The 23372-nt window shown below is 53.4% G+C and overlaps 1 protein-coding gene and 1 non-coding gene across 4 annotated transcripts in view; both read left to right on the top strand.

Annotated features, from left to right (window-relative positions):
• The first annotated feature begins 777 nt into the window (after positions 1-777).
• ALLC (allantoicase) overlaps positions 778-23372 on the top strand; it is a 24857-nt gene continuing 2262 nt past the window's right edge. The window contains exons 1-11 of one of the 3 annotated variants that reach the window (XM_049652600.1): positions 778-885; positions 7764-7860; positions 10556-10650; positions 12813-12863; positions 14289-14376; positions 15471-15596; positions 16674-16753; positions 17581-17713; positions 20506-20661; positions 21083-21156; positions 22134-22242. In XM_049652600.1, the coding sequence (XP_049508557.1) occupies positions 10561-10650; positions 12813-12863; positions 14289-14376; positions 15471-15596; positions 16674-16753; positions 17581-17713; positions 20506-20661; positions 21083-21156; positions 22134-22242 (907 nt within the window). In that variant the 5' untranslated portion in view covers positions 778-885; positions 7764-7860; positions 10556-10560. Of the gene's footprint in view, positions 892-7763; positions 7861-10555; positions 10651-12812; positions 12864-14288; positions 14377-15470; positions 15597-16673; positions 16754-17580; positions 17714-20505; positions 20662-21082; positions 21157-22133; positions 22243-23372 lie in introns of all 3 variants that reach the window. The other 2 variants (XM_049652599.1, XM_049652601.1) reach the window with 2 other exon arrangements.
• On the top strand, positions 10043-10127 carry TRNAR-UCG (transfer RNA arginine (anticodon UCG)). The gene has a single exon. It is a non-coding gene; the product is annotated as a tRNA-Arg (tRNA).

The following is a 23372-nucleotide window of genomic DNA, read 5'->3' as shown; positions in this document are numbered from 1 at the left end:
CGGAGGTTCCATCAGGGAGAGCTGGGGGGCAGGAGGGCAGAAGGGCAGGCCAAGCCTGGTGAAGAAAACCAAGGACCGTGACAGACTCCCACACCGCACTACCCGCTCCCCGGGCCTCCCAGGCCATGTGATTGGGACCCCCCTCCCCGGACGCTCTGAGCTGCTCCTGCTCCCGTTCCCTGGCTCAGGACTCAGGTGGCCTTGGATAGATCTTCTTCCTCAGGAGCTCAGTTTCTGCACCTGTGAGGCAGGACCCGCCTGCTGTCCAGGGTGGCGTGGCCACGAGGGCCAGCCGCCATGTACCTGTGCTGTTCCCGCCTCATGGAGACCTCTTCCTCCAGACCATGGGCTCCAGGGCAGGGACCTGAGTCTGCCGCCGGCCACCAGGGGCAGCACCGCTTATCAAGGTCCACGAGGTCACATGAAAACTCCGGGGGCGCCTGCATTTTCCTGGGGCCGAGAGACCTTCCCCTCTGACGAATCCCCCAAAGGCTGTCATCTCCAGAAGCATTGCCGGGTGTGCAGAGTACATGCATTTGCAGGAACCTTCTAGAGACAAGACTGAGTGATAGCTGGCCAGGCCAGGAGCGGGAGGCCACTCACTAGGCACGGTGGGGGTGGGTGTTTGTGGGAGGACCGGGATGTGGGTCTCCAGCAAGGCTCCGTGAGACTCCTTGGCTTCTCCAGGAAGAGTGCTCCACCTCCCAGCCGCCTCCCCCCGTTGCCCTTGTGACATCACACAGCTCGGCCAACATCCAGAAAGTTCCGTCTTGCTAGGTGAGGGCCCTATAATTCTCTCCTGGGGGCACCAGACCACCACGGGACCTGGGCTGGCTTGTGGGGAGCAAGAAATCTAGCCCTAAACACTGGACCTCGGATTCCGAGGTGAGGGTAGGGTCCCCTTTGTACATAACTTCCCATTTTAACGCTGTCCTTGCCACGGTTCGGGGGACGAATGGCACCATGGGCATCTGCCAGCTGGAAGTAAGGGCGGGGGTGGGTCCCCAAACCCTGTGGACCCGGGGCCGGGCGTGGGGCTGGCCAGACACCAGGTGGTGTTTCCAGTGAGGTGCCAGGCTGGACCCTGCTCCCCTGCTGTTCGTCCTCTCCCCACCTCACATTTAAAAACAATTTTATTGGGGCTCCTGGTGGGGGAGGTCAGCCAGTTAAGCATCTGACTCTCGATCTAGGCTCAAGTCATGATCTCATGGTTCATGGGTTTGAGCCCTGTGTCAGGCTCTGTGCTGACCGGGCAGAGCCTGCTTGGGATTTTCTGTCTCTTTCTCTCTCTGCCCCTCCCCTCCTCCTCTCTCTCTTTCTCTCTCAAAATAAATAAATAAACTTAAACAAATTCTATTTATTTATTTTAAGTCCAGTGTAGTCAACATACAGTGTAATATTAGTTTCGGGTGTACGATATCGTGATTCGTCACCTGCAGACGACACCCAGGGCTCATCACAAGTGCCCTCCTTAATGGCCATCTCCCGCCTAGCCCACCCCCCGCCCAGCTCCCTTCTGGTAACCATCAGTTTGTCCTCCGTAGGTAAGAGTCTGTCTTGTGGTTCCTCTCCCTCTCTCTCTCTTTGCCTTTACTCATTTGTTTCTTAAATTCCACGTATAAGTGAAGTCATATGGTTTTTAACTTTCTCCGACTGTCTTCACTTAGCATTACACTCTGGCTCCATCCGTGTTGTTGCAAGTGGGGAGATTTCGTTCTTTCTCACGGCCGAGTGATATTCCATTGTGTGTGTATAGGTGTGTGTGTGTGTGTGTGTGTGTGTGTGCATCAGTCCATGGACACCTGGGCTGTTTCCCTATCTTGGCTGTTGAAAATAACGCCGCTATGAACATCGGGGTGCCCGTGCCCCTTTGAATTAAGTGCTTCTGTACCCCTGGGCAAATACCCGGTAGCGTGATTGCCGCCTCGTGGGGCGGCATTCTTGTCTGTGGTGGGAGACTTTTCACGCCATGGGCTCCGAGACTGTGGGGGGAACAGACACCAGTCGTGCGGCTCCAGGGGAGACAGTGAAGACTTCACTGTTTTCTTGATGGGTAATGGACGGGTGGGGCTGTGCTCTGACACAGGGGCAGGGGCGGCCTCCCTGGAAACGCGTCCCCTCCCTTGCGTGACCGTGTGACCCTGCCTCTCGGGGCTTCTCTGCGGCGGGTACAATCGTGTGTCACTCTCCGGCTGGCGTCAGGAAGGCACGAGGACAGGAGTGGAGATTCAGGGCTGAGGCTTGCAGACCTCCTTTCTCTTCCTTGTGCCCGTCTCACGTGGTGACGCTTACTTGATGGAAAGCGTGGCGGGAAGCGGCCCAGAGCCAGACCCAGACTTTCCCCGGAGGCCCCAGCTTGCACTGGGCTACGTTAGTTAAAGCCGACCTGGCTGGACCCGCCGAGAGGCCGGCACAGCCTGAGCGCGGTCAGCAGGGCATCTGGGGGGCTGAGGGCCAGGCGCCCCCAGACACACAGGCCAGCCTGGGGTCCCCAGCGGTGCCAGCGAACGTCCTGTGTGCGCCCCCGCGAGTCCCTTGTAACGGGCACCGGCGATGCGGCCACAGCCTCTGGCCCCCGGGACCCGAGGGGCCTCGTCGTCCGTCCCAGAAGGCGAAAGCCCGCTGCGTCTCTCTGACCTCGTGTGTCGTGAAGTCTGAATAGAGAACTCTGGGGTGTGTCAGGATGTTGTCACACACTCTCAGGGTCTCCACGCAGATTTGTTATCTTACGGTCTGCAGCTCAGAAGTCCGGCTGGGCTCGGCTGGCTGCTCTGCTGGGTTTCACAGGCGGAGTCAAAGTGCCGGCCTGAGTGCAGGAGGCTCTGGGGAGGGGAGGGGAGGGGAGGGGAGGGGAGGGAAGAGGCCGTGTCCGTGCTTGCAGGGCTGGGGTTCCTGGTCCCTTGCTGGGGCCGGCGGCCGCCGCCTATGGCTCCTCCAGGGCTCCGTCTGGCCCTTGCACGCTTCCAGCCAGAGAAAGGTCTCTGCTCGCACCGTCTCCTGAGATTAGACGGCGGACTCACCTGGATTATTCAGGAGCCCCTCCCCCTCTCAGGGTCGGTCGACACACTCGCATCTGCAGAGACCCCATTGCCGGGTGAGGTCGCACGGTCGCAGGGGCCGGCAAAACTTGGTTTTGCACCGTTGCTGGCGCTTTCCTGGCATTGCTGAGAGGTTGCTAGAGAGTTCTAAGATCATTCCTGAACATTGGCCTTATGGCTAAGGTCATTAATGAGAACGGACACGGTGGTGCCCTCCTGCAACGTGCACCGATGGCCAGATCCTGTCCCAGCAATAGAAGTCTCTCTCCTGTGCTACCAGCCCCACCTGGCTTCTGAGCGCCTAAAATACGGCGAGTGTGACCATGAAACCGACATTTCTATTGCATCGGATTCAACTTACATACCCATGTGGCAAGGGCTAGCATCTTCGGGCTCGGCCACCGTCATGCCCTTTGGGCGCTCAGTACCTCACGGAGAGTCTCTGCTCTTTGCAGACCTGACTTCTTTGTGGAAAGTGGTGGAAAGGGGTGGGAGTGGCAGCAGAGGAATTGGGGCTGAATTTTACCTGCGTCCCCCTTGCCCCCGGCTGTTTCTGTTAAATTGCACCGGGAGAGTCATGCTCCTCTCGGATTTGTCTCTGGTGACGCCTCTGGTATTTTACAAGGTCTGTTTGTTTCTCTTTTATCGCGGTGAAGCACCCTCTGACCCGCTGCAGTGGCAGGGGCTTGGCCAAGATGGAGCCTTAGCAGGAGAATGATGAAGTGACTGTGTCCCGGGAGACGCCGCGAGGGTCCCTTCACGGCGCCCCGTCCCCCGTGGGGCTCACAGGCTAGGGGTCGGCCAGGGGCGGGGGGCTGAGGACGAAGCTCGCGGAGAAATCTCTGCTCCAAAGCGATTCACTTGTGCCAATTCCAACAGATGTGTCCAAGCACTAGGTTTCATTTGGAAAGACGAACATCGGCCTCGAGGCCTGGGTTCGCGGTGCTTTTCAGGGAATACACGCGTGTTTTGAGGAGCTTGGGGAAAGCGTGTACATCCAGTTTGAGGAACGGGCTGGGTTATGTCACCCTGACTGCCACCTGCACCACGGAGGCCGGGGCGGGAAACGTCCGCCTGCTTTACAGGGTCAGCCCCAGAGGGCACCGCGACCCTGACTGATGTTTTCTGAAGACGAGCTTCCCATTTATTGATTTGCTAAATGGAAACATTCACTTCCAGAAGGGAGCAGTCTTTTTAAAATTTTTATTTATTATCATTATTTTTTTAAATGTGAAATTTATTGTCAAATAGGTTTCCATACAACACCCAGTGCTCATCCGAACAGGTGCCCTCCTTAATGCCCCTCACCCCCCCCCCCCCCCCCCCCCCAACCGTCAGTTTGTTCTCAGTTTTTATTTTTAAAAAAAAAATTTTTTTTAACGTTTATTTATTTTTGAGACAGAGAGAGACAGAACATGAATGGGGGAGGGTCAGAGAGAGAGGGAGACACAGAATCTGAAACAGGCTCTGGGCTCTGAGCTGTCAGCACAGGGGCCCGATGCGGGGCTCGAACTCACGGACCGCGAGATCGTGACCTGAGCCGAAGTCGGCGCTCAACCGACTGAGCCACCCAGGCGCCCCTGTTCTCAGTTTTTAATAAGAGTCTCTTATGTTTTGGCTCCCTCCCTCCCTCTCTAACCTTTTTTTTTTTTCCTTCCCCTCCCCCATGGTCTTCTGTTAAGTTTCTCAGGATCCACATAAGAGTGAAAACATACGGTATCTGTCCTTCTCTGACTGACTTATTTCACTTAGCACAACACTCTCCGGTTCCATCCACGTTGCTAGAGCATTCTTTTTTTAAAAGGAAGAGCAGAAGTGGCTTGTTGTCTGATGGAGGGTGGAGCCTAAAAACCGGATGGCTTGAGACTGGTCCCTGGGAGAAGCGTGTCAGACGCCTCCCTGGCTTGCTCTCCCTCCCGCACACCTGCAGCACGCACTGCCTGGTGGAGGTGATGGGGGGCGCACGGAAGAGAAAGATGAAAGACGGCGAGGGTGGCCAGAGCTTCCCCCTCCCACTGCTCTCCGGCCAGCGGGGAGGCCGGACCACAGGACCCCGCCCCACGTTGCCGTGACACCTTGCTTTTTCCACCAAACCCGGTAGCTGGGAGAAGGGGCGTTAAATCGGTGGCTTTGGCAAACTGGTGCATAGGGAGCTCGCTGCAACTGCCTGGGAAAAAAATCGGGCCTTTCCAAAAGAACGACCGGGTAAATCAAATGTTTTGTGATTAAGACGATGAAATATCCAGCAAGGCTTTGTGGTGTGCCCGTGACTGGCCTGGCACTGTGTCACCTCGTCCAGGATACAGGTCGGTCACTAAGCTGTTGCTGTGGGGGGAAAGCCTGCAGCGACCCGCAGGCTTGGCCAGGCCCCCGTCTTGGCACCTGTCGGGCTGGCCCTGAGCTCCTGAGCCCGCGTGCTGCCTGCTGGAGAGGCCGCGGAGCCCGAGCTGGGACACGGCAGACCGCCAGTGTCTCGGCTTTGACGGGTTGACCTGGCAGGAGAGCTCTGCGCAGAAGCCCTGTGAGAAGCCTGCGCAGAGGGCGCGTGTCTGTCCTGTGGTGCAGTGTCCGTGGTAGTGTTAGGCTACACGGCGGTGGAGGGCTGGGCCCTTGCGCCCTCGTTGCTCAGTGCTTTCCCCGCACAGGTGAATAAAACTTCCTGGGACGGAAGGTGCTGCGTGTCCTCTGTCCAACACGGAAGCCACGTGTGGTTCCTGAGCACCGACATGTGGCTAGTGGCAGGGAAAACTACATTCTTAATTTTATTTAATTTCGATTAAACTTCCACGTGTTAAATAGCCACGCATGGCCTGTGGCTTCTCGGTTGGACAGCGTAGGTGCAGACGAATGCCGACCTCTACTTCCGTGGCCCCCGTGGCCCGTCCTGCCCGCACGCCTGGCACGTGCTATCTCCCTCGTCCCTTCTTCTCCTCAAGTCCCAACTCAGGCGTCCGCTCCGGCAGGGAGCTCCGGAGCCCCGGAGGTCGCGCTACAAGTCCGCCACTGCCACCTGGATCACCACCGCCGGCCGTGTCTGTGACCTGCCCTCCGCGGGAGCCCGCCGAGCAGGTGGGACCCGGTGCCGTCACAGCACTGCACAGTCACAGACCGGTCGACCCGCATGCCACACGCGTGTGCCCGGGGCTCTCGAGTGTCAGTCTCGTCTGGGCGGATCCGGGTCGGAAATGTGGTTCGCGTTCCGGCTGCGTGGTTTATACAGGCTACTTGAGCTCCCAAAGGTGCATTCCCTTCGTTTGTAAGATGTGAATAATATAAAATCGCGGAGTTGTTGTGGATCAAACAGATAAAATATGTGGACTGTGCGTGACGTTATTGCAAACTCACGATCAGCGTTAGCAGTTTTCTTCTGCACCTTTTCATCCTCAGGAAGATTTTAGTTCAGTGAGGGAACCAGTATTTTATCTATTTATATATGTGTTTTTTTTGAGAGAGAGTGAGTGCATACGTGAGTGGGGGAAGAGCAGAGAGAGAGAGGGAGACACAGAATCGGAAGCGGGCTCCAGGCTCCGAGCTGTCAGCACAGAGCCCGACGCGGGGCTCGAACTCGTGAACCGCGAGATCATGACCTGAGCTGAAGTCGGACACTCAACCGACTGAGCCACCGAGGCGCCCTTAAACTTCTTTAAGTTTTTTTTAATGTTTATTCATTTTTGAGAGAGAGAGAGAGAGAGAGAGAGAGAGACAGAGCATGAGCAGGGGAGGGGCGGAGAGAGGGGGAGACACAGAATCCGAAGCTCCAGGCTCCGAGCTGGCAGCACAGAAGCACAGAGCCCGACGCGGGGCTCGAACCCACAAACTGTGAGATCATGACCTGAGCCGAAGTCGGACGCTCAACCGACTGAGCCACCCAAGTGCCCCATGGGAACTAGTGTTCTCAAACAGAAAATGAGTTAGAAAACATTATTCACCCACCCGTTTAATGGACAAATAATTACTGTGCAGCCTGTGTGTAGCAGGCAGGGTTCCAAGCCCTGGGGAAACACCAGTGGACCCAACAGATTATTGTCCTCGTGGAGCACACGTCTAGTTGGGAAAGACAGATGATAATAAACCAGCAGGTCACACCGTGTGTCCGCCTGTCACTGTACCTGGGGGTCAGAGCGGGCCTTCCTGAGAAGGTGATGGCGGAGCACGGGCTTGAAGGGAGGGGAGGGCGTGTGCCACACAGAAGGGGGGAAGAGCCTCCCAGCAGAGCCACGGAGGTGGGACATGCCGTGGCACTGGTGGGGGGGGGTCGGGGAGGCGTAGGGGGCCCTGGATGGGCTGGTGGGGGAGGGCCCCGTGGACCTCGGAGGGACACCAGCTCCTCCTCTGAGTGACAGGGAAACCACACAGGGTCTTAACTTTTGACTGTGCTTAGCAAAAGGTTGGTCTGGTGTCTCGCTGAGGACAGACGGCTGCAGAGAGGGAAGGACGGACACAGGGAGGGCCCCTGGGGGTGTTTTCATGACGCAGGAGAGAGACGACGATGCCTCCCCCCACTTTGTCTCTCTTCGTGTGTGTGGACAGTGCGTGTAAGACGTATAATTTTACCGTGAACGATTTCATCGTGTACAGAAGCAGTTGATCTTTGGACCCCTCACGTACCCGTCACCACTGACTCGGTTATCGAGTCCTGGGCAGACTGTTTCATCCACGTGTTGAAGTACTTCCTCTCCTTCTCGGATAATTTGGAAGGAAATTCCATACGTCATATCATTTCAGGGTTCTGAATCCAACTTCGGACTGGATTTGAGGTGTAAGGGGAAGAGGAGACAAATGAAAGGTGACCCTGAGGCTGTTTGGGTGGCTTGAGGACGACGTGAGTCCAGCGGGGGAGGGGAGCCCGAGTCGGGGAGGACCTCGCACGTGGGGCACGCATCCCGGGGGACAGCTGGGGTTGGCAGGGGGAAATCCAGGAAGGCGATATGTATTTGGGGACAACCAGCATGCGGGTGACGTTAGGGGCCTGGGGACCGTGTGGGGCCACCGGGGTGAGAGGACGCAGCAGAGACAGGGACCCTCCAGCATGAAGAGTTTGGGGGGGAACTGCCTGTTCTTTGAGTTATTACAAGATCATCACAGACAGTGTTCCAATTCACATTCCTGACAGCAGATGGTGGGTGTCTGTTTGTTACAAAAAAGTGTCCATTTCATGAGGAAAAATGTCATATTATGAGGAATCACGTTCTTGTGATTTCAAGGAGAGTTGACTTCTCATGTGCATTGACCATTTGTGTTTCTTCCATTGTGAATAATTCTTTCTTTTTTTTTTTAATTTTTTTTTAACGTTTATTTTACTTTTGAGACAGAGACAGAGAATGAATGGGGGAGGGTCAGAGAGAGGGAGACACAGAATTGGAAGCAGGCTCCAGGCTCTGAGCCATCAGCCCAGAGCCCGACGCGGGGCTCGAACTCACGGACCGTGAGATCGTGACCTGGGCTGAAGTCAGACGCCTAACCGACTGAGCCACCCAGGCGCCCCTGAATAATTCTTTCTTTAAATGTTTGTTTATTTTTGAGAGAGAGAACCAGCAGGGGAGGGGCCGAGAGAGAAAGGGGGGCACAGAATCTGAAGCAGGATCCAGGCTCTGAGCAGACACCAGAGAGCCTGTCGCGGGGTTTAAACTCACAGACTGTGAGATCGTGACCTGAGCCGAAGTCAGATGCTCAACCGACTGAGCCACCCAGGTGCCCCCTTATTGTGAATAATTCTTTTTTTTTTTATTATCTTGTTTTATTTTTTATTTTTTAAAATTTACATCCAAGTTAGCATCTAGTGCAACAATGATTTCAGGAGTAGATTCCTTAGTGCCCCTCGCCCGTTTAGCCCACCCCCCCCCCCCACAACCCCTCCTGCAACCTTCAGTTTGTTCTCCATATTTATGAGTGTCTTCTGTTTTGTCCCCCTCCCTGTTTTTGTATTATTTTTGCTTCCCTTCCCTTCTGTTCATTTGTTTTGTATCTTAAATTCCTCATATGAGTGAAATCGTATACTTATCTTTCTCCAACTAATTTCACTTAGCACAATACCCTCCAGTTCCATCCACGTAGTTGCAAATGGCAAGAATTTCCTTCTTTTTGATTGCCGGGTAATGCTCCATTGTATCTACAGACCACATCTTCTTTATCCGTTCGTCCATCGATGGACATTTGGGCTCTTTCCATACTTTGGCTACTGTTGATACGGCTGCTATAATCATGGGGGTGCGTGTGTCCCTTCGAAACAGCACACCTGTATCCCGTGGATAAATGCCTAGTAGTGCAATTGCTGGGTCGTAGGGTGGTTCTATTTTTAGTTTTTTGAGGAACCTCCGTACCGTTTTCCCAAGTGGCTGCACCAGCTTGCGTTCCCACCAATAATGCAAAAGAGATCCTCTTTCTCCTCATCCTCACCAACATCTGTTGTTGCCTGAGTTGTTAATGTGGGCCATTCTGACAGGTGTGAGGTGGTATCTCATTGTGGTTTTGATTTGTGTGAATAATTCTTAATGAGATGTTTTTTGTGTAGTTTTCTCTTTTCACCACGAGGGGTAGGAAAAAAGGTAGGAACGAAGGTCATCCGTTGGCTTAGGAGTGGGGCGACCTCTAGGCCGGCCCCGAGTCCCCCGGCCTCCTTCCATGCTTCCCCCCCTTCTCCAAATCTCTGCTTTCTCAACTTCAAAATAAGGGTGCGGCGGGGCGTGGGGGGCTGGGTTAAGTTACGCCAGCCCCACTGGTGATACCACAAACGGTCCTGGATGCTCCTGGATGGAGCCGTCTCCGTGCTGTGGTCTCGGATGGTTCCAGAGCATTGCTCTGCATGGGTGTCTGGGGCATCCGTCTCCCCCATGGGGGAGTCCGTGTGGGCAGGGCATGCATTCTCCTGTGTACCCCATTTCTAGCCAGGGCCTGCCAGCTGGTTGCTCAAGAAGTGTTTTTTGAATGGATCTAAACACTATTAAAAGCAAATTATTCCTTTCTAAACTAGAAAAATTTTCCCCTTTAAAAAATAAAAAAGGGGCGCCTGGGTGGCTCAGTCGGTTGAGCGTCTGACTTCGGCTCAGGTCACGATCTCGCGGTCCGTGGGTTCGAGCCCCGCGTCGGGCTCTGTGCTGACGGCTCGGAGCCTGGAACCTGCTTCCCATTCTGTGTCTCCCTCTCTCTCTGCCCCTCCCCCGCTTGTCCTCTGTCTCTATCTTTCAAAAATAACTAAACGTTAGGAAAAAAGTTTAAAAAATGAAATAAAATTGCAGTCTGAGGCAGTGGGATTCGTGTATTTGGTGGAACTTTGTTCTTACGTAGTTCAGAGGGAGTGTGCTCTCATTCGGTCCCGGTTCAGTGTTTGTGCAAAGTCACAACCTGCAGTTGGGGACCCCGGAGCGCGTGGGCACCCGCCACGTCCACTGGACAATATGTGTGTTGTTTGAGTGTCTCAGACCTTGGTTTGGGGGACCCGGGTGAGGGCCTCGCTTGCTCACGCGGGTTCTGCTACCCTCTACGCCCGAGGCTGACGGAGCCTCCCTTCTCGTTGCTAGGAAGCATGGCCGACTCTCCCAGGGAGGGAAAACCGGCCAGGTCTCTGGACTTCACCCGGCTGGTTGACATGGCCTCTGAGTCCGTAGGAGGAGAGGTAAGTGGGGGTCTCACGGCAAGGAGAACACTGCAGGAACCTAGTTAGAGTGGCCAGAATCGGGCCGAAGGTCCAGCCCGTTATCGCAAAAGGCTTCCGAAGAATTTTTAAGAAACTGGGGACGATTCTAGCAAAGGCAGTATTGCTTTAAGCTTAGAACAAAAAGACATCCTGCACCTGTGACCAGTCCTCCGTCCCTCTGTGTTTTCTCACGGTGTAGATCAGTGGTCCTCAAATGTCAGTGTGGGGATTACCTGGAACCGGTGTTGACAAGCACAGGGCACTGCGATACCGGTAGAGTGCAGAGGCACTGAGCGCCAGCACCTCGCAGGTGCGTCGTCCGGTACAGACGGGGCCGAGGGGGGCGTCCTGCCCTCCAGAGGCTCCTGCTCCCCCAGGGAGACAGGTGCTGCGGGAGCCGGGGGCCGCGAGTGGGGCGGGAGGTGCCGGGAAAGGCTGTGCGGCCCCTGTCTGCACAGGGGGTCTTCAAGTGGGAGAGGGAGCCGGCGAGGAAAAGGGGCGAGGGGCCGCTTCGGTCAGGACGCCGGGGGAGGCAGCGAGGCGTGCCCCAGCTGTTTGAGTGTTTCTGGAAGTCATCAGGGACTTGCTGGGGGGCATGGGCCCGGGGAGGTCGGAGAGGCCCCGGGTGCCCCGTGAGGGTCTCTGCCGAGGCGCCAGCGACGGGCCTGGACGCGTTCCCGCGTGTCTGCTCCGCTCACCCGGGCTTGGCCCTTGCAGACTCTCAGCGGGCGGGTCGGCCCCGACACAGCCTCGATCCCCTACACTCTGCCTCCGCGACGGTCATCCGCAGCAGAACAGCGAGGTCTCCCCTGACCAGTAGGTTCTGGGCTGGGGTCCGAGGACGGTAGTGTCCTTAGAGGCGAATTATGCTCGGAGGCTGGGACTGACTTTGCCAACGATAGTTCAGCAACTAACAGCCTGCACGATAACGATTCCTAGACAACACGCCCAAACCCGAGACACTAACTACACTCGTGGTCCAGGCAACGGGGAGAGGAGATCAATGAAGTCCGGGGCTAGGCGAGGTGTCCTTCTCTACAAGCTGGTTCTCCGTAGAGTCAGTCCTTCCAGCCCAGAGCTGGGGGCCGGCTGCCGGCCCGGGGCCCTCGTGGCTGCTGGAGGCGGCACCGGGGCACGCGGGCAGGGCGGCTGCTCCGATGGCTGGCACCGCGGGGCCGTCACGCGGCTCGCACCGCCACCCACGAGGAGCGGCCTCGGCAGGGCAGGGGCAGGGGTCCCTTCTGCCGAGACCATGGCCCGGGTCAACCAGTGCCGTCCGAGGAGCTCGGCCCCGGCAGCCGCGGTGTGTCGAGATCTCCGGAGAGCTACTCCCATCAGCAAAGTGGAGCCTTGCCCAGAGCGGACCCTCCGCGTAGACCCCACAGAGTCCCGGTAGTGGGAGTTTCAGTGTCCCTTCCGCGAAGCCGCTGTGCCCGTCAATGCTCGAGCTGCCGAGCCCTCGCGACAGATGCCGGTGACACCGTCCTGACACGGCTTCCTCCACGTAGACAAATGCCCCCTGATGAACACACCTCACTTCAGCCACAGACGAGTGGCCTTGCAAACGTCACCGGCTAATTCCCGACACCAGTGCCCGGGGTCCCCTCCCGACGGCGGCTGTCACGAGGGTCTGGCTTCGGTCGGTGGGGCCGCGGCCCGTTTTGTCCAGAAAAGTCCATTTACACCTGTTTTCTTGGGGTGATGAGTAGCAACCCCCTCCCTCTCACAAACGTCCTGCTTTGGTTGATGAATCACCAGGCCCCCCCCTCCTGCAGGGCGTCCGACGGTGAGACAGCCGAACCACAGGCCTGGCCCAGGGTGGTGTTTTTGGGCCATCGCTCTGTGTGCGAGCGAGTCACAAAGCCCAGTGTCCTCCATTCGTGAAAAGGAGGGTTGGTGTAGTTTCTTCCTGACTGTAAGAAGTCAGCACGTCCCCATCCAGATGGCCAAGGGGTGCCAAGTACAGGCTGGAACGAGCTGAGGCAGGCCACGAAGTCTAGACGTGTCAAAAGCATAGCGGCTTAATTGCATAGCGTTCTTTCCCCCGGGCAGTTCCATGTTTCTTTCTACCGCGTCTTGCAAAATGAAATAAAATCGTTTTTAACTTATGCCTCTTTTATCTTCTTTCTTTCTTTGTCTAGATTTTATTTGCAACGGATGATTTTTTTGCTCCTGCGGAAAACCTCATAAAGGTATTGTGAGTGGGCATCCCGCACCATGAAGCGTTGGGGTAGAGCCATCTGTGCCGACACGGCCATTAGAATCTGCCCGGATGTTTGAGATGGGAGTCCTGGAGTGTGGACCAGTAACGGGCACGTTGGAACAGTAGAAACACGTAGAGATCCGCACCAGCTCGTGCTGAGACACATTGGAGACAGACAGGCATCGGACACAGGGATGTGGGGGGGCCGCATGGCTTTATGGGAAAATCACTGAGATCCTTGCATACTGTCCTCTGTCTCACGCAGAGCTCATAATCTGGGCCAGGAAGAAATCTGGCACACACGTTGAATTTTGGGGAAGTGTCTTACCTGCCTAATTATAAAAGTGTAGGACGTGCTTATGAACAAAACAAAAGAAAAAACAAACCTGAAAATATAGGGAAGAGAGGAACCTCGGCTGGAATCCTGCTACCTTGCTACGCCAGCCGTGGGGTGTGAGTTCTCGTGAGTGGGCAGCATGCTGTCCTCCACCGTGGTTACCGGCCATGTCGTCACCCTGGTGACAGGGCCCCTCTTTCCGGGCAGGACCTGGCCAGGTCTAGAGCATGTTAAAGTATGGCATTCCAAGGACATCTTACATACATTAACTTACTCCTCAGAGAAAATGACAATAGAATGAGGAACAGAGATGTTGATTTACTTGTTCTAGGTCACACAGCTGATAGATGTCAAAGCTCTTTTCATTTTACCATATGTCTGTCTATAGAAAACTTAAATGCCTACACACTTTGACCTAGTTATTCCACGGGTTTATATTATTTGCAAAAGTAGGCAAAGATGTGTAGAAAATATTCATCCCAGTGTTGTTTGGAGGGGAAAGAGCCAATCCAACTGTCCATTGATGGGACCCATATATGAACTTCCATATCTGGGACACTGTGTAGCTACTAAAAGGAATAGGCTAGCTGTCTACACACGGAGCAGCTCCGAGGGCGGGGGTCCAAGGGTACAGCTGGGCCTCAGCATCCCGCCTACGCCTCACGCGCTTGGGCCGGATTCCTTGTTAAGCAGTCTTTTCTGGGTTGCCTGGGAGACGTACCCTTTCTGGCTCTTTCTTTCAGGATGCCGTAGGCTGCCTTGGGGGGGCTGCGCCGTTTGTGGGGCCACGGAATTCACTGCGACGGGGTTTCAGCTGTCGCTACCGCCAGTTAATTCTATGCATCGAGGGCCGCAGAGAAGCAGGATTTCTTTCTCTGGAGGTGTCGCAAAATGGGGCGGCCTCTCCTGATCTGGAACGGGTTACCCGAGTGCGAGGGTCGCGGCAGGCACCCCCACGCCTGCCGGGGATTCCCTCCGAGTCCCCGTTGGCGTGGGTCTCCTGTCCCTTGGGCGGACAAAACGGGCCAGGCCCTCGCAGGGATGGCAACCACCGCCTTGTCTCCGTCTCTGCTTTAGAGTAAAAGCCCAAGCTTCAGAGAAGACGAATACACGGAGTTCGGGAAGTGGATGGATGGATGGGAGACCAGAAGGAAAAGGATTCCAGGTACTGAGACCGCTCCTTAACGCGGCGAAGCTTAAACGCGGGTGTTGGGAAGCCGGGGTGCGTTCTCGCAGCTCCGTCCCGGGTCCCCGGACCTCACGTGACCCTTCTGAACATCAGGCTCGGAGGGTTTAGGAAGGGGTCGTCTTTGCGCCATCAGGTGAAAAGGAGGATGTGCTGCTGGGACAGCGGGGGTGTTGGTGAGGCTGCGGGGGGCGGGGCGCACCTCCCGAGCGGGGTGGCAACGTCACAGGGTGGCGTGCGTGGGTGCGTTGCGTCTACACGGCTCTCTGAAGAGGGCGCTCTGGTCCCTCCTTGACTGCTGTGTAGACGGGCTCGCCCACGCAGCCCCCGTCCCGTCACCAGTGAGAAGGGCCGGCTTTTATTCGTTGCTCCTCACCAGGCTCAATGAAAATACACCTGTTAAAGCTGCAGACGCGCCTGTGAGAGCAAACTAAATCCGGCATTGTAACCGGGTTCTTATCCAGCTGATAACTGGGTTCTTCAGCTGAGTCAAGTGCTACAGAGGTTCTGGATATTTCCCAGGTACATTAGCAGCTGCTGATGAATCTGGGCATTTCCAGGCCGGGTCTACACGTGACCACAAGTAGCCAGGAAGTACTGGGTGACCTGTGGCTTGTAGACTTCTCGTGCTTTAGCAGCCACGGGGAGGGGGCAGCTGGGCCCCGTAGAGCCTGAGGCGACGGCGAGCAAGCGGTTTGCCGAGGCCTAGCCGTGCGTCAAGCACCTGCCGAGCGGGGCGGGCTGTTCTCTACCCCGGACGCAGTCACATTTGAGTTTTGGAAGCTGATCTCGTCCCTGATTCGCAGTCGAAGAAGCGAGGCTCGCAGGGGCCGGTTTTCACTTTGGAGCCAGAATCGGGTCTCCCTGGATCCAAGGCCCGTGGCTGGGGCGGAGGGCTGTCGCGGGGGCACGGGGCGTGCGTGGCCGCGCCGAGGGCATCTTCACGTCCCAGCCGAGAGTGACCCTGCGTGCCCTTTTCTGGGATGGGAGGGGGTGTCGCTGAGTCTTTTCTTCATCTCGGTCCTGTCTGCCGAGTTACGCCTGACGGGGATGCCCTCGCTTCCCTCCCGTAGGTCACGACTGGTGCATCATCAAGCTGGGGATACAAGGGATTATCCGGGGCTTCGATGTGGACATTTCCTACTTCATGGGAGATTACGCTCCTCGGATATCAATCCAAGCAGCAAACTTGGAAGGAGGTGCCTTGGGAACCGTTCCCCTGGCCTGCCCCCACTCCCACAGCACCCCCGCCCCGTGCAGTTTCCACCCAGACAGGTTCAGCAACGTGTCTCAGGCCACATTAGTGCCACAGGCTTTAGAACTTGGGTTCCCAGTACAGTGTTCTGTGGTTTCTGAGTTTTAGCTTGGCCACGTGTAGACTTCATTGTTCCCACGCTCTTGGGGCCTCACCAGGGCGAGCAGGGTGCAGGGGAGGGCAGCGCGTGGGCTGCTGGACAGTGTGGAGCCAGGCGTGGGCCGGCTGTGGGGTGGTGGCCGTCCCTGTGGGCACAAGAGTGCGGCAGCCACGGAGTTGTCAGGAAGGGGTTCTTTGTGGCTCGTGGGACGAAGCATAAGTCAGACCCCTGCTTTCGCTCCTTCGATGGTACCGTCTGATGCTGGTCCCAGCATTACTGTTTTTAGAAGCAGGGACCACGATGTGTGTGTACGTACACGTGTTTGGGGAAGATAAATCACGCCGGTTGGCAGATTTACGCTGAAAGCACTGTGTCCACAGCCCAGTATGAGGCTCTACGAAGGGGATGGGCCCTGCTTCCGACACTGGGGCCACCTGAGAACGTAGGTGAGGACAGGACAGGTGCTGCTGCAGAGGCAGGAAATGCCTGATGCCAAAAAGGAGGATTCCTTCGGAGTCTGATTCGGGATCGCCCAAGTGTCAATTCCAAGGATGCCGTGGGGGACGACGGTCTTCTTCTGGCCTTGACGTTGCAATTTTCCAGAACCTCCATTGATCCGACTCCTGAAAACTCGAGTCGTGTGATAGATTTGCTGCAGCTAGACTCACCCTGGAGATGGTGTTGTATTTTGACGAGCAAAAGTACTACCAAATGCACTGCAGCACCTTCTGGAATTACTCAGTATTTCAAATGTCGAGGAACTTCAGCAAATCTATTACTTTGATCATCTGATACTTTGACTTAAGGAAGCTTCTCTCTGGGGTGATTTGGCGGAATAAAAATGAGCAGACCGCCCACTAGGAGTATATTGTCTTTGATTCCGAACGTGAACCGTAACCGCGTTGGTCCCTCTGCCTCCAGATAAAGCACCAGAAATGCCACAGAGAGGAGTCAGGACAGGGGCCGCGGCCACCCCGGCGGAGTTTGAGGCTGTTGCTAAGGTGCGTCTGCTAACAGGGTCGGCGGCTTGTCGCGGTGGCCAGGGCACAGGCCTGGCCACGAGGGTGCTTCTTAGGGACACCCCACCCACTCACGCCTCTCCTCATCTACTTATCCAGCGTCATAAGTGGTTTCTACAGCCCGAGTGAGGTCTAGCGATGTGTCCCAGGGGGTCTGCCCAGCCCTGCTACCTGCCAGGTGCTACCCCGATAAGATAAATACAGAAATCGGGAGTACGACTTTACGTACCTTTTATGCCTGCTGAGTCTGGTAAAGGAACCACGTGGACTTGTGCTTTTTTGTACATCCCTGTCTTTTAAAGCTTGTCCAGTCGTTAATTTATATTGTGTTTTACAAAAGTGTTGCTCCATAACAGACTGGGAAATAAACAGTGAGAGGAACAACACACAGGCCCTTCAGTCTGAGGAATGCTGGTCACGACGTTCAGGTCAACCCGTTCACCCCAGGTCTCAGGGTCCAAGGGAGCAGCCTGGTGTGCACCGATGTTCACGTCACCAATTGTGGTTTCTTCTAGAATCCTCAGAGGGAGTCCCAGATCTTGTCCCTTCTTCCCAACCCTCCCTGCCCGTTCCCCTGCTGCCATTGCCCGGTGCCTATTTCGATCTGGATGAAAAGCCCTCAGGGCTTTAGTCTGCTTATTAAACCTGGTACTTGATCTTTATTAGTATTTTTATTGAAGTATTTTACTAGGCAGCCATCATCAGGTTTTGTTCCAAAGTATCTCTATCCTGTAGGCCCCACACGAGCACCAGGGTGAGAGAATTTACTGTCCTTGGGGCCGCTGCTAACACTTTCTATTTATTGCTAGCTGGGGTCCAACGACTGGAATTACTTGGTTCCCATGACAGAGCTTAAACCAGGAAAGCCTGCTTCCAGCCACAATTATTTTCTTGTCGACTCCCAGCAGAGGTGGACTCACGTAAGACTCAACATTTTCCCGGGTAAGTATGATGTGGCCCCATCTGCCGTCTTGTGGCCTCTTGACTTGGTGTGGGCATGTTTCAGGGTGAAGGCACTTATCTCTCTAGCATTTTCAGGTGACAGGCGGCCCCTTTTTGTGCCCTAGGAAATTCTCGTCGCAGCCCAGCCATCCTTTGGTAGTAATTGAAAAAGCACCAGGTCAATTAGGAGGTGATGGGAGGGAGTTGTATCAGGTTAAATGTCTCCTAACACATTCTATTTCGCCAGGTGCACCAGCAGATGAGGCGGTGTGTGCAAAAGTCCCTCATTTTCTCTCACTTAACAACTTTGTTGTAATGTAATTAATTCACCGACTCGCAGTGCACCGCTCAGCGGTTTACGGTTTAGCCGGGTATATGGTTTCAAGTCTGCGGAAAAACACCGCATAGGTGCAACCATCACCACGCTCAATTTGAGAACACTACTCTCACCTCAAAAGGAAATCCTGTACCTTGCTATCAACCCTCACCTCCCTCGGCCCTCAGCAGCCACCAGTCTGCTTTCTGTCTGGACAGAGTTGACCATGCTGGACATTTCACATAAATGGTCTTTTGTGACTCGCCTCTTTCGCTTACCATGTTTTCAAGGCTCGTTATCAGGGGTACTTTACGTCTTTCCATGGAGGAACGATACTCCATTGTATGGATAAACCGTACTGTGTGTATATATTCATCTACTGATGGACATTTGGGTTGTTTCCACCCGTTGGCTATAAAAACGCTGCTATAAATGTTCCCTTATGGGTTTTGTGTGGATATATGTTTTCATTTGGGTATACACGTAGGATTGGACTCGCTGGGTCATATGATAACTATGTTTTTATTTATGTTTTTTAAATAAAGTTTGAGAGAGCACATGCACGTGTGAGTGAGGGAGGGGCAGAGAGAAAGAGGGAGAGAGAGAGAATCCCGAGCAGGCTCCACACTGCCAGCACAGAGCCTGACGTGGGGCTCCGTCCCATGAACAGCGAGATCATGACCTGAGCCGAAATCAAGAGCCGGATGCTTACTGAGCCACCCAGACGCCCTGATAGCTACATTTTTAATTGTTGGAGGACCTCTCCCATTGTTTTCCATCACGATGGCACTATCTTACGTTGTCACCGACAGCGTGGGCGGGTTCCCGTTTCTCCACATCCTCACCAACACGTACTGTCATCTGCCTGTTTGATTGGAGCCATCTTAGAGGAGGTGCAGTGGGGTCTCCTTGTGGTTTTGACTTGCATTTCTCTAGGACCAATGAGGACGAGCATATTTCAGTTCTGTACTTGGCCATTTGTATGTGTTTATGTACAGATCATATACATACACACACACACACACACACACACACACACACACACATACCTACACGTTTTTTCGGAAAGATATCTTTTCAGATCTTTTGCCCATTCTTAAGTTGGTTTTTTGTCTTTTATTGTTGAATTGTAAGAGCTCTTTGTATTTCCTAGATACAAATCCTTTATCAGATTTACAAATATTTTCCCCGGGGTTCAAGTATAAAGGGGAAGGAAGCAGTGTTTTGTCCTGGAGTGGCAACAGGTTGCTTTAGATGAGTCACTGTCAGAGTGTGGAGTGGCATGCCTGATGTCCCTGATAGTTTTGATTCAAAGCGAGGCTGGGTATGAAGTCTGTAAAGAAGAATCTTATTTTTTAAAGACCTAAAACCAGCTTTACACTCAACAGCCAAATGCGTTCTGTGCCGTCAGAGTGAATCCCGATGCTCGGTGAACCAGAGGGGAGGTTCCCCTAAGTTAGTTTCTGCTGAATGACCCCCTCTGGTGTAATTTTTAGGGTTTTATGGCAACACAGTCTGGTTTTATTTATTGCAAATATCAAGACCGTTCTACTGAATTCTTTTCTGATCACTCACTTTCATCAAGGTTTTCGTGGAACAATATAAGGGCTTGGTTTCAGTAGAATAACGGGGAAAACTGTTTATACAAAGCTTCCTCCCATCTTCCAGGAAGTACTATTCAGACACATAAAATATTCGTTTTCTCAGAATCCGAGAATGTGAGTTGATGTTGGCGGCTACTGTGTGCTCTGCAGACCTACTCTAGGCTGCTGTGGTTCTCAGAGCGATTTGGTTTTGTGAACATTGTCTTCCCTCTTCTCAATCAGTGTTTTTACAAAAATAGAAACGTAAGGCTCTTGTATGAGTCTGTGTGGTATTTAGCAACGCTAATTTGTGGCCCCAAACATTATATCTCTGGTGGCTCTTCCAACAGCTCTTTGACCTTCCTGGAGTTATTAATCCAGTAAGAAATGTCAGCACCTGCTGTGTGCCAGGACCAGTACTAGATAGAGACAATAGAGAAGCAAACGAGATAGATCACTATTCTGGCTTTAGAAGATTTTATATTCTGGTTCTGAGATACTGATACCAGCAGGGGCTTAAACAAATACATGACAAGATCATTTCAGGCTGTGATTTGAGCTCTGGTAAAAATTCACAGGAGGCGATGATGACTCACCCAACCTGGAGAATCAGGCGGGGCTAGGCAGAGCTGGAGGGAGATAACTAGACGGTGACAGGAAGAGCATCTCTGACGCCATGACACATAAGGTGACACCTAAGAACAACAAATGGCCTTTTGCAGAGCTGGGAAAGTAGTTCCAGTACAAGGGAATGGTGCGTGCAAAGGCCCTGGGGCAGTAGGGTTGGTGTATTTGAGAAACAGAGCAGGCAGGTGTGGAGAGCTTTGTCGTTTATGACCCACAAACAGCCCCCTCTCCAAGTGAGAAATGACCACGGCCTCTTTCCTTCTCAGACGGTGGGATTGCACGTCTTAGAGTGTATGGTTGTGGACAGAAGGACTGGACCGCAACTGATCCCAAGGAACCGTTTGACCTCGCAGCCATCGCTCACGGGGGCGCCTGTGTAGGATTCAGCAACGCACACTTTGGGCATCCAAACAATATGATAGGTGAGATGCTGCTGTGGGAGCTGGCCTGCATTTGGGGCGTCTGGGCACCCGCACTAAGCACCCCAATATGGTATGAACCCGCACGAAGCACCCCAATAGGATATGAGCGACTTAGGAGGTGTCATCTTGAAGCACGGGGGTGGATGAGATCAACCATCCACACACAGGACTGGATGCCTTATGATGTGAAGTAAATCAGTTTTCCTTCCTAATTTTCCTTCCTAATTTTGGCTGAAAGGGAAGAGTAAAACTTACCCTATGGCTGCATGTGAATTTATCAAAACATTAAGTTGAATGGCAATAATTTATGTAGCAACGTTCAGGCACAAGGGATCTGTGGTTTCCTTACTCCCATGCATTCATTCTCACATTTAAGATAAAATCCTGTGACACTCCCATTAAATAATGTCATTTCTGGCAGGAGTCGGCAAGGCTAGGTCTATGGCTGATGGCTGGGAGACCGCAAGGAGGCCGGACAGGCCACCGGTGTTAGAGGTAAGAAGTTCAACACGGCCACGATTCAGAGTCTCCTCTGTCTTGTTTTAAGTTTACATCAAGGAAGCGCTTCCTTCCGGAACCTCGTAGGCAGCATTCTGGAAGTACTTCTCGTCGTTTTCCGGATTGCCTACTGCTTCACGGTAACATCAGGGCAGGACCCAGAAGGCGCACACGCTGGCCGCGCCTGCTACTCCAACGAATGGTTGAAATGCCGCCGGTTCTGTAATAAAGGGTCTACAATTTAATGATATAAAACCCGGGGATAAATTCATTGGTTGACCTGGAGGCAAAAAACCCCACCAGTGTCATGGTTTTCGGTACCTACGTGTCCCTGGATGAGACCACCTACGTATATGAGTGTGTGACAGACAGGGGGCTCAGCTGTTCAGTTTGCCTAGTAACTAATGTGAGATAAGAAAGTCAAAACAAAAGCAAAACAAAACACCTTGCAATTTGTTAACCCCACTGAAAACTTCCCGGACAACACCCCTCTCTTGGGTTAGCCTCCGTGTCAGCCAACGCTTCCAATGGGAAGCGGACGACTCCCGTTGCCAGAAACTAAGTTTGGAGGCAGATTACACAGTGGTATAGATTTGACCAAGAACGTATCTACTTTGAAAGGTCAAAATGAATTGATTAGAGTACCTAGGGGCTGGGTTGGATACAGACTCTTCTGTGTGTCTCCTTCTACACAGATTTACAGTCGACATAGAAAATCACATCAGAAATTTATAAAAATGTAGCAATTACCCAATAAGCTCCTGAGTCCACATGAGGCGTTTAAGGAATAATAGAAAAGGGGGGCAATTAACACAGAAAGTAATTTACATACCGGGGCATAGGAGATGCTCTTCCGTAGTAAGAAAGAAATGTCATCAGCACATGTCGACATTTTTCACTCGCTGTTTTCAGAATTCGTTTCCTGAGTGGCCTCAAGCTGGCTTCTTTTTATTCTTTTTCCTTTTGAATCCCAGAATGATGAGAACGGTAGTCTCCTTGTTCCGGGTTGTGAATGGGCAGTCTTCCGGCTGGCACATCCTGGAGTGATCACTCAAATTGAAATCGATACGACATATTTTAAAGGTGAATGTAGAACCATCAGGCAGCGCACAGAACCTGCGTGCTGGTAACAAAGATGATGTGGTCTGTGGGCGTGGGGCTCAGGACGGTGGGCTCGGCACTTGGCTTTTGCACTCTCCGGTGTGCAGTTTTGAGCAACTGCCTTTAGCTCTGTGGGCCCACTTCCCCCTTTATAAAATGTCAGAGTTGAGCTGGGTCACCCCCCGGCGTCATCCGAGATTCTGTGATGCTCTAAGACTCTTCACTATAGGGGTCCCGAATCTCATTTGGAAAGAGTCTGTGCAGTCGTTCCTGGTTAGTCCCATCCAGAAGAACTGGATAGGGGTGTATTCTCATGGCGGGGGGACTAGGGAGATTGGTTGGGGGGACATTTCCTCTCCAGGCTGGGCTTGTAAGGCAGGGAGCTACACGTTTGCAAAAGTGTACTATTAGTAAAAACATATTCGGACAAGTGCCGCTGGCATTTGAAACCTACTTTCTTCTGAAATATATACCTGTGTCATTATATGGACACAGTTCAAGAGGTGTTATTAAACCTTTATAATTGTCGGGTGAAATTTCGATAAGCGCTGGACTGGATGTTTCCTGACTGCTTACTTGTCTCAGTAAGCGGTGGCAGTTTATATTCATCCCTTGGATGCCTGATGTTGAAATGTCTTGCGAATCATCGTGGCCTCACGCGATTACTAACGACTACACCAAGGCGCAGCATATGTTTAAGGCAAGGTTCTTCTTCAGTGGTGTGGATTTAAGTTAATTATTTTAAGACACAGTATGGATGATTGTGACCTAATTTTGGAAGACTATTTTATTTATTTACATAAAAAAAATTTTTAAAAAAATCTTTATTTATTTTTGAGAGAGAGAGAGAGAGACCCTGTGTGAGCAGGGGAGGAGCAGAGAGAGAGGGAGACACAGAATCCGAAGCAGGCTCCAGGCTCTGAGCTGTGAGCACAGAGCCTAATGCGGGGCACGAACTCATGAACCGTGAGATCGTGATCTGAGCCGAAGTTGGATGCTGAACCGACTGAGCCCCCCGGGCGCCCCTGGAAGACTATTTCAGATCTGATTAGCAGGTCACTGCTTTCACTTTTCCACACAGCCGACGAACAGCTCATCTTGGGTCAGGGGAA

This window comes from Panthera uncia, assembly GCF_023721935.1.
Source record: "Panthera uncia isolate 11264 chromosome A3 unlocalized genomic scaffold, Puncia_PCG_1.0 HiC_scaffold_12, whole genome shotgun sequence".
NCBI lineage: Eukaryota > Metazoa > Chordata > Mammalia > Carnivora > Felidae > Panthera > Panthera uncia.
The sequence above is the reverse complement of the archived record's forward strand: the minus strand, read 5'-3'. Positions and strand labels throughout refer to the sequence as shown.